The 11,304-nt window shown below is 40.0% G+C and overlaps 1 protein-coding gene across 1 annotated transcript in view; it reads left to right on the forward strand.

Moving 5' to 3' along the window:
* LOC101856198 overlaps positions 1-11,304 on the forward strand; it is a gene marked incomplete at its 5' end in the record, with an annotated part of 19,370 nt that overhangs the window by 6,464 nt on the left and 1,602 nt on the right. The window contains 5 exon segments of the mRNA XM_005102787.3: positions 359-497; positions 2,729-2,883; positions 6,085-6,227; positions 8,527-8,658; positions 10,746-10,986. Of these exon segments, the coding sequence (XP_005102844.2) occupies positions 359-497; positions 2,729-2,883; positions 6,085-6,227; positions 8,527-8,658; positions 10,746-10,986 (810 nt within the window).

The following is an 11,304-nucleotide window of genomic DNA, read 5'->3' on the forward strand; positions in this document are numbered from 1 at the left end:
AGAAGAAGAAGAAGAAGAAGAAGAAGAAGAAGAAGGGGGAAGAGGAGGAGGGGGAGGAAGATGATGATGATAATAATGGTAATAAAAAATAATAATAATGAAATAAATAAGAAATATAATTTTTTTTAACTCTTCTGTTATGATAGCGCAGAGTTAACCAAAAATATTACAGTAGGCCTGTTTGATAAAGAATGAATTCGAAAGTTGTTAATTTGTTACTGCATATATGGTAATAATTATAATTAATTAGCTAAAACAAAACAAAAAAGAAAAAAAATTGTATTTTGGACAAACAGAATGTTTCCGATTTCTTACGTTCGTGACGAATGGCGACATGTTTTCTGCGGAAATCACACAGGAAACTCCAACTGTTCATCTACAAATGGGACGAACTGACCAATGAGGAACACCCGGCTGAGATCGTCCTAGACGTGTTTGTACGGGCAGTGGCCGAGGAGCTGGAGATCATGAAGACCAACCCTGACATCATCGACGAGGTAACGGGTCATTCCTTGACAAATGAAAATGTGCAGATACACGAAACCTGAAAATGATGGCATACTGAAAAGAGTTCTAATCAGTGATCATCATCATCATTGCCTTTCTCTATCCTGGGCTAGCAGCCTCTTGATGTTATTCCCTGGCTTCCCACTTTTCTGTTCATTAATTAACTGGGATTCTTCTCCTGGCTCCATGTGGTCTTCTCCTTGATCTCCTACCCTGTGGATTTCAATCCAACACTTTCTTTTTTACGCAGCTGCCTGACTTCCTAAGAGTATGTCCAATCCATCGCCACCGCCTTCTTCCTACCTCATCTCTGACTGGGATCTGTCTTGTTTTCCTTTAGTAAAACACTTCCTCGTTGTGGACCCTGTCGGTCCGTCAGATCCTCGGTAACTTTCTTAATTAGACACTTGTTCAAGAAAACCTGGATCCTATTTATGCAAGTCTGTAATATGTTCCATGACTCACATCCATTCAACAGAACTGACTTCACATTTGAATAGAAATTCTTCAGCTTTGTTCGAAGTGAAATATCTCTGGTCTTCCAAATCCTATCCAAAGATATGAAAACAGCCTCTGCTTTTCCAATGTGGGACTTTATTTCAGCACCTGTACCTCCCTCTCTGTCAATTATACTCCCAAGATAGCGGAAGGATTCAATGTCTTCTAGTGCATTTCCTTCTATTGTGACCTGCTCATTTCGTTGCGAATCTGTCCTTAGGACCTTTGACTTTCGTGGGTGGATCCTCAATCCAACAGACTCTGATAGTCTTGGCTTGCATCTATTTTTGGGTGTGCGACAGAAGCGCCAAGTCGTCTGCAAAATCCAGATCGTCCAACTGTGTCCATGGGGTCCATTGTATAACGTTTCTCTGCCTTCTGGTGGTTTCCTTCTTCAGCCAGTCGATTGCCAAAATGGAGAGGAAAGGTGATAGCAAATATCTCTGTCTCACACCAGTCTCGATGTCATAGTTGTCGGTGAGTTGGCCATTATGTACAACCCTGCAACTTGTCCTTTCGTACATGCTCTTGATAAGGTTCACCAACTTCTGTGGGATTCCGTGGTGTCTCATTATCTTCCCTAGTGTTGCTCTGTCTATACTGTCAACGGCCTAAGCAGTGATAGAGACATTATTTTCTTTCCGTTTGTCTGATTTTAAGTTTGTTTATTTCTTGGAGGCAACCTTCCTCTTATTTTTTTTTAAACGGAAAAAAACAACCAATAAACCATCACTACCTTAGCATTATAAAGTTCTATCATTTTTTACCGCTTTCAATAACTAAGACTGTGAGGTCAGAAACCAAATGTGAGGTGCGCTGACAAAATGAGTTACTTTTCCGATTTTAGCCATATGGAAATTGATACATCAACTATATAGTTGAAGTTTGTACAATTTGTAAGTATGGAAGAATAAAAGACATGGTAGACTTGAACAAAATGGCATCAATTAGAAATCTATAAATCGGACCTCAGTGTCGATTTTCGGCCGGTATCTCCATTCCTGGACAGCGAGAAGTAACTTATTTTGTCAGCAAACCTCACAAATGTTCTATCTGCTCTGTCAAAATCGTAAGATAATTCGGAGTCATTATCAAGATATTGAAAGAATTGCATTCAAAAAGGCTTGAAATGTTGTGAAACTCAAAAGTTTTGTCAAATTTCTCAAATCCAGTTACTGGTCAGATAAAACTTGATAATTCTAAGATAGCTATCTATGTATGTATTTTCCAGGATTTTGCATTATCCAGATGTTCAAAGAACTGCATTAAAAAATGCTTGACATGTTGTAAAACTCAAATTTTTTGTTGAATTTCTTTAAAAAAACCCAGTTACTTGGCAGATAAAACTTGGTAATTTTAACCCTTCCAGCCCCGGCTATTTTTGTGCACTCTCTAACCCCAGTCCCAGCCAATACAGCAGTATATTAGAAAAAGAATCATGCATTCTAAAAAGAGATGCAATATCTTTATAATGAGGTTTAGATAATAACGTATAACAATGTTTAAAGCAAAGGTAAATGAATGAATGTTATGAAAATTAAAGTTTAATTAAATTCACTAGTTTCGAAAAATGCGCATATTCGGTACCCCCTGAAACTGAAAATATACGCTCTTGGGACGGTTGGGGGGGGGGGGTGGGGGGGGGGGGGGGGTTACAAGCGCTGCTGAATGTATGCGTGCTTTAGGATGGAAGGGTTAAGATAGCAAAGTATGTATTTTCCAGGACTTTGGCATGGTGAGCAGCTGGGCCGAGAAACGTCACAACGCTTTGCTGAGCAGGCGTTTGCTGCGGACTATCCCCATATCAAACATTGTGGTGAGCGGCTCGGAATTCTGGACCAGACATTTCCCCGATGAGGAGCGTGTGGAGTGGATCAGGTCTGTTGATGCTGCTTGCTGGCGTGTATGTCCATGCTGCTTGCTGGCAGGTTTTTTGGTAATATAGTAGAGGGTTATACGGCGCTCGCAATTAACTGCATAAGGTCATTTCAGCACCAAGGGTTGGTGTCAACAGAGAAGTCTTTACAGGGAATCAGACTTAGACTGCTCACCTCTCTAGCTTCAACAGCACAAAGTCTGCTTCAACTATCAAGGCACTCCAGAAATAGCCGGTCACAAGAGAGTGACAAATATACAAAAGAAATAGAGGAAAAATGACAATAGTAAGGATCAGTGTTGTAGATCAGGCACAGTTATGAGCGTGACATGATGAGTCAGCCCATTTACAATTCTATTATAATGCTTGAACGAGAAATGTCCACCCTTTGGGAATGGCCTAAAGACACTTCAGTCAGTGGCACTGCCCCGGTGGGTCGTTGCTAGCGTGTATGTCCAGTTGACAATGATTATAACTATGGTGATGACTATGACAATGACATAACAACAATTGCAAGGACAGTGATTTTGGTAATGGAAAATAATGGCTTGGAATTGACTACGAAAATTACAATATCAGTGACACTGACTATGACTGTGACTATGATACGTGTAACGACTTTGACTTTAACAATGATAATCTGTCTCCGTCGTTTTATGCGAGAAAAGTTCTGAAATTATGCAAGCAGAGCCCAAAAATGTGAAATTATGCGATTCTGTTAATTTTAGCAAGAATGATAAAGGAAAATAATCAGAAATTATGCAAATAATTATCAAATTTTGCTAAATTTTGCGGGGTGCATAAAACCACGGGGACAGGATAATGGTAGTGGAAATTAATTGCTATGGCAATGACTATGGCATTGAATGTGAAAGTGACAATGGAAGTGACTATATTTATGACTATGATAATGGTATGGACATTGGCGATTACAATGAACATTGCAATAGCCTTGACTTGAACTATGAAAAAGAAAATAGCATTGACAATAACAATCTTTATTCATCTTGCAAGAAGAAATTGTGAGGCAGCGTTGTGGAATCAGGCTCTCATCAAAATAATCAAAGTGAAGAAACTTGCATTTTTCAGCAGGTTTTTGCATTTTAATCAAATTTTTGTGTTTTTGGCTCAACACCTTTCATGCCCATTAAAGAACTCGTTTCTGTGTGGATTTTTCTGAAGAACGTCGATTAAAGGCACAAAAAATGTAAATTTTCAGTTACCACGGAATCTTAAGCTAAGGAAATAACTAATCTTTGGCGGCCATTTTCTCACAAATTTTACCCCTGAAAACATGTGACCCCCACCTCCTTCTTTCGCAAATATCTCGACTTGTATTCAAGATAAATGGATATTTTTTTCATCCAAATAAAGACAAAGGAACAAGCTTTAAGACGATACCAATAACTCTACATGCTCAGAAATTGACGAGAGCCTGATTCCACCACACTGCCTCACTATTTGTCTCAGTCTTTAACAATGGCGGTGGGTTAAAAAGTTCATGTTCACTTAAGCATAGATACAAAAAAAAATAGAAATAAGTATTACCTGCTGAAAAATTGCTTCCTAAACATTCTCTCGACATTTTCTGAAGATTGAAAAAGTTTGCTTTGGTTTTTCCCCCAACATTTGCCTCGCCAGCTCGCTACTATCCTTGTCTTTGCCACCCCATCTTGTTCTGTGCTGCGTGAAGAACGCCTATAGCCATCTTGTTTTCCTTGATCATATTCCATAAACTGAATCTGCAGTCCTGTCTTTTGATACAAATCTCCACACACAAAAAAACTAATAGTACAAGCCTTTTCTGGTAACGAACATTAAAGTCAACTGTGTTGTTGTCGCAAGAAATGTGAATGACCAATTAATTGATCCCCCAACCTAATCTTGTTACAAAAAGAATTTGTCTAGTGGGTTTTTTAACGTGTCCACGTAGTTTCGTGGCGTCGGTGGCCTAGTGGTTAGGCTACCGGACTCGTAATCGTGAAATTGCGGGTTCGGGGGTTCGAGCCTCAGCTCGGTCCGACGTTGTGTCCTTGGGAAAGACACTTTACACGAACTTCCCACTTGGCTCGGTCCTATCGGAGACGGACGTAAAACTAGGAGGTCCCGCCCCTTAAATAACCTAATAGTGTTGATATGGGCGTTAAACCCATACCAATACCACGTAAGTTTCAAATGCCAAACTTTGACTTTCCTGCTACCGTCGAACCGGTCCAAGATGACCACCCATAGTGGAGGAGAAAAGTTGTAATGTAAGACAGATGGACTTTGCGGACCATGGCATTATCATCATCATCATCCAGTGCCAGATGTGCGGCTGACATCGGCGATCATGGTTCTCCATTCATTCCTTTGCTTGGATGCTCTAAAAAAAATAGCTACATTTCCCTGATCTTTCCCTGTTACCCATTTGTTTAGGTTCCCTAAGTATGTTGTTCTGGGCCTACCCCTGCCTCGCTTGCCCTCAATTTTGCCAGTGAGAGCTAGATGTTCAAGACCCTTTATGTCTATTCAGGTGTCCCAAAACTGCATTTGTCGTTTCCTGATTGTTTTTAACATTGAGCGTCCCACGTGGGCTTCATCAAGCACTACCTCTTTCGATTTCTTTTCCTTCAATGATACTCTTAGCAGTCTCATAAGAAACCACATTTCTTTAGCTTCTATTTTATTTTCACTGTCTTTAGTGACTGTCCAGCATTCGCAGCCATTTTGAAGGGTTGACCAAACATAGCTTTTGAGGACTTTCATTTTGGTGTTCATTGAGATGTTTCTTTTTTTCAGGACTATTATTATAAAGCTACTAAAACACATAAAGGGGGCGGGAAGTGGTTGTTCATACAAGTGGAGATAAGAGCAGGTTTGACTGTTTTTCCTTTGACAGCAGTTGCCTTTATAGTCCACTGTCCAGACGAAATAACCCGTCACTAATTGTAACAGAAATAATAAACTGACCCGAATATGGTATAATTTTGTACAGTGTATCTTAACATCACAATATACAGTTTATTGCAAACAGAAATTCTGTTGCAATTAGTGACGGGTTAAGGTGATTTTTGTCGTAGGGACAGTAGCCTATTATAATAAACTTTTAAAACTCTCCAGTATAAAGATTATTTTTCGTGCTGCCTCCGAAATGATCCATCAAAGCTTCCATTGTCGATTCATAAAAATAAAATTCAATGCGTGCTTCTTCATGTCTCCAGGTTTCGCAAGGCGTTCGTTCAAGAGTTCAGCAGCCACATGAACTCCTCAATTCCTCGTGCCGGACATGTGCATGTGCTGGAGAGTCTCCGCAGAGAGATCGGAGTGGATGACCAGAACTTTCTTACCAGGGTGGACTTTATCAGTCAGTAAAAAAGAATAAGAGAATTCATTTCTTTTTTTATTTAGTAGAGGTTTTACGGCGCTCGCAACTGCATAAGGTCATATGAGCGCCAAGGGGTGGGTGTCAACAGAGAAGTCTTTACAGGGAATCAGACTTATTCTGCTCACCTCTCTAGCTTCAACAGCACAAGGTCTGCTTCGACTATCAAGGCACCCCGGAAATACCAAGTCACAAGAGAGTGACAAACATACAAAAAAAGTAGAGGAAAATGACAATAGTATGGATTAAGAAAGAAAAAGCAGCAGTGTTGTAGATCAGGCACAGTTATGAGCGTGACACGAATCAGCCCATTTACAATTCTACTGTGCTTGAGCGAGAAATGTCCCCCCCTTTGGGAATGGCCTAAAGACACTTCAGTCAGTGGCACTGCCCGCGGGGTAAGAGAATTAAAAAGACCAGCTGGTTGCAACATCAACACAGTAGATTCTAAAGCACATTGTTAAAAATCTTCAGAAAATATTGTGCTACTTGTCTTGGTTCTTGTTTTAGTAGAGGCTTTACGGCGCTCGCAACTGCATAAGGTCATATGAGCGCCTGAAGATTAGATATGTTGTTACAAGAGAGTAACAAACACAAAAAAAGGAGGGGAGATTAAGACGATAGATGTTTGATAGGAAAGAAGAAGCAAACCACACCAGAGCACCCGCCAACCACCCATTGTTGGAGGGCTACATCCTGCTGTGGATAAACAACACCTAGAAAGAAAGAAAGAAAGAAAGAAAGAAAGAAAGAAAGAAAGAAAGAAAGAAAGAAAGAAAGAAAGAAAGAAGAAAGAAAGAAAGAAGAAAGAAAGAAAGAAAGGAAATATTACCACTTGTGAACTCACCTTCATATGTGTATAAATATACTTGAACTAATATGAATGAGCATCAAGTCACTTAAATTAAGAGTAGTAAATCAGTCACTGAAAGAATGAGGGAGGGAATGAGTCAGTCAGTCAGTGAAGGAATGAATGAGTCAGTCAATCCGTGAAAGAAAGTGTGAGTGAGTTAGTCAGTGAAAGAGAGAGTGAGTCAGTGAAGGAATTAATGAGTCAGTCAGTCAGTCAGTCATTGAAAGAGAGAGTGGGTCAGTCAGTTAGTGAAAGAGAGAGCGAGTCAGTGAAGGAATGAATGAGTCAGTCAGTCTGTCAGTCAGTGAAAGAGAGAGCGAGTCAGTGAAGGAAGGAATGAGTCAGTCAGTCAGTCAGTCAGTCGGTGAAAGAGAGAGTGAGTCAGTCAGTCAGTCAGTGAAAGAGAAAGTGGGTCAGTGGAGGAAGGAATGAGTCAGTCAGTCAGTCGATCAGTGAAGGAATGGTTGAGTCAGTCAGTCAGTCAATCAGTGAAAAAAAGAGTGGGTGAGTCAGTTAGTGAAGAAATGAATGAGTCAGTTAGTCAGTCAATCAGTGAAGAAATGAGAGAGTGAGTCAGTCAGTCAGTGAAGGAATTAGTGAATCAGTTAGTCAGTTAGTAAAGGAATGAGTGGCTCTGTTAGTTTATAAATCAACAAAATAGTGAGTCTGTCAACCAATCAGTCAGTCAGTCAGTTATTCAGTCAGTCAGTTATTCAGTCAGTCAGTTATTCAGTCAGTCAGTTATTCAGTCTGTCAGTTATTCAGTCAGTCAGTCATGGATAGAAAAATGTTAACCCCCTCCATTGACACAATTAATTGATTTATCAAGAGGGCTGCCTCACAGTGATGGCACCATCATACCAATCAGAAAAAGGGTGTCACAAACTGACAATTATTTGTTTTTAAAAAATATAAAAAAATTAAAAGACAGGACCAGGGTTATTTCATTCTCTTATTTGATTAGATGCTTTTAAGACATAAGATAAGATACATAATTAATATTGTATAATTCTTCGAAGTAGGGGAATGTGGATGTTGAGATTTTGCATGCTTTCCGTATTAATCAATTCAATTTCCTTTATCTTGTTGTCTTGTGTTCCCAGCCCGAGCTGTTATACAGAAACTGATCACAGTTTCTAAGATTGAATGACAGAATATGGACATCAATCATTTATCATCTTTAAAATACATGAGCTTCCTTAGACAGAACAGTCTTTCGTTCGCTTTTTTAAGCAGGAGAGAAGTGTGGACACGCCAGTCGAGTTTATTGTCTATTGTAACACCCAAATACTTATAATCTGACTCTTGCTCGATGTTTTCATTTTCAATTTCGAGTGGCTTTTTCGTAACTTTTCTTTAATAGTCATGCCCCAACAGACGTCATGTTATATTTCATCTATTTTCTTTTTCTTTTATTGTTTTCTACAGTGTTTTCAACAGAGGAAGAAACGTATCTGGACTTGTGGGAGAAAACTCTGAGCTTAGCAAGAGAGAACCTAGCCTTGAGAGACGTCTTCGATGTAGAGTCATCTGTGAGAACGGTGGCAATTGAGAATATTGGTGAGAACTTCAATCTGTTACCTCCTATCATGTTATCATGACACTTTTCCCCTTCTCTCTCTCTCTTCCCCCCCCCCTCTCTCTCTCTCTCTCTCTCTTTCTCTCTCTCTTCCCCTTCTCTCTCCCCCTCTCTCTCTCTCCCTCTCTCTCTCTCTGTCTCTCTCTCTGTCTCTTTCTCTGTCTGTCTCTCTCTCTGTGTCTCTCTCTCACTCTCTCTCTCTCTCTCTCTCTCTCTCTCTCTCTCTCTCTCTCTCTCTCTATCTATCTCTCTCTCTCTCATCCTCCCTCCCTCCCAACATGTGTTACTCTTTTTACCCTATCTCTCTCTCTCTCTCTCTCTCTCTCTCTCTCTCTCTCTCTCTCTCTCTCTCTCTCTCTCTCTCTCTCTCTCTCATGCACTCACCTACTTCCTCCCTGCTTACAGAACATGGTCGATCTATGGACAAACACAAGGTGAAGTTTGCTTCTTCTTTCTTATCAAACCTCTAACGTCCTGATCTCTCCTCCTTTCTTTTATCGTTTTTGTTTTGTTTTTTTGAGTTTGTTACTCTCTTGTAACTCCTCTAATCTTCGGCACTTATTTGACCTTATCATGTTGCAAGTGCTGTAAAACTCATACTTTTAAAAATGAGGGGGAAAAAACAGATCGGCTTCTTAGTGCAAAAAGTATACATAAGTAGTGCAGTGTTTTAATTTACTTGGTGTATTTTCAAATTTACCTGACATATTTTCAAATCTACATAATATATTTTCAAATTTACATGACATATTTTCAATTCTACATAATATATTTTCAGATTTACCTGACATAGAGTATAAAACATTACAATCGTAAATGTCCTGATTCATCTATGTCATGCTATGCTCATAACTGTGCCTGAACTGCAACAAGGAACTGCTGCTTTTTCTTGCCTAATCCTTACTATCGACATTTTTCCTCTACTTCTTGTGTATGTTTGTCACACTCTAGTGACCCGCTATTTCTAGGGTGCCTTGATAGTCGAAGCAGACTTTGTGCTGGTGAAGCTAGAGAGGTGAGCAGAGTAAGTCTGATTTCCTGTAAGGACTTCTCTGTTATGGATGTAGGCCTACATAATAATTATACAGCTAGCTGCTTCTGTGGAAAGAGTGAGGGGGAGGGGGGGGGGGGGGGTATTTTACCGACCTTGCTTTTTTCTGTTTTTTATTATTATTGTCATTATTATTTTGTGCACCTCAAACTTCATTGACTTCAGACCTCTACAGAGACGTAATTCCATGTTTGTGTTTGAGCTCCGCGTTATTTTCTTACAAAAATAAAGAAGAAAAAAAAAACCGGGACCGCAGGCACAGTTCGTCGACGGATGCGTGATTTCGTGTAATCTGTGTTCGACCAATCAGGATTATACTGTATGTTTAAATCTACATGATATATTTTCAAATTTGCGTTATAATATTTTCGATTTCAGGCCTACATGATATATTAATATATTCTCACGCAGGCGAAAGAACATATGGCAGCACGACGTATAAATAACTCCTTTACTTCCTCGTCCGAGGTTTTCCTTGCCTTTTGATTTATATAAGGTTATAGAGTAGGTCTGGCAGTCAATGGGTTTAATTTACATCATGTGTAATATGTGTCAAGACAGGGTGGAGTCAGGCGCTCGTCAATTTTTGGACATTTGGAATAATTGGTGTCATTTTAAAGCTTGTTCCTTGGCCTTGCTTTCAGAGAAAAGAGTACTGAATCTGTCATGAATAGAAGTCGAGATATTTGCGATTGAAGGAGGTGGGAGTAGCCTGGTTTCAGAAGTAAAATTAGCGAGAAAATGGCCGCCAAATTTTGGCAACTTCCTAGGCTTGAGAGTGTTTACAAACAGCAAATTAACATTTCTGTGCCTTAAATCAAAATTTTTCAGTAAAATCCAAACAGAAATGTTGTTTTATACCGACCTTAAACATGAGTCACAAAACAAAAATTCGATGCAAAATTGTCAAACGACAGAAAAACGCCAGTTTCTTCGATTTCTTTATTTTGACGAACGCCTGATTTCACAACGCTGTCTCACATATTATAATATATTTTCCCTCATGTGTCCACGCAGGCAAATTCGGCAGCCCATCTGTGATGGCAGCCCTACGGGACCTTCTGGAAGACCCTGACGCCAATGTCCGGGCGGTGGCTACAGTGTCTCTGTCCAGGTGTATGGTACCGGGCGATGAAGTGACCTACTCCGCACTCCTCAAGTCTTTGGATGACAAGGACAGGCTGGTGAGGGAGGCTGGCTGCCTTGCCATGGGTCATTTGAAAGATTCACGAGTTGTGCAGAAACTCATTGAAATGTGGTGAGTGAGCTTTGCAGGATATATTAAGAGTCTTTCTTCTTCTTCCTCGTTCTCGATGACAGAAGCTAGACAGTCAATCCGATATCGTGCACACTGTGCAGTCCGCTTCAAATCTAAGAGACCACCATAGAGCTTTCTCAAGGGGAGTCACCTTCTGATATTATGAGTAATTTTACACCAATAAATAATGAATTTGTAGAAAGGCGATCATTGTCGCAATAGTTGCTGCAGAAATGATGATGATATTTTTTTTGTTTCCTTAATGGGCCTGACAGACTCCGCGAAGAAATCTTCGAGCGAGAGCGAGGCTCTTTTTCG

Source organism: Aplysia californica, unplaced genomic scaffold, assembly GCF_000002075.1.
Source record: "Aplysia californica isolate F4 #8 unplaced genomic scaffold, AplCal3.0 scaffold00341, whole genome shotgun sequence".
Lineage (NCBI taxonomy): Eukaryota > Metazoa > Mollusca > Gastropoda > Aplysiida > Aplysiidae > Aplysia > Aplysia californica.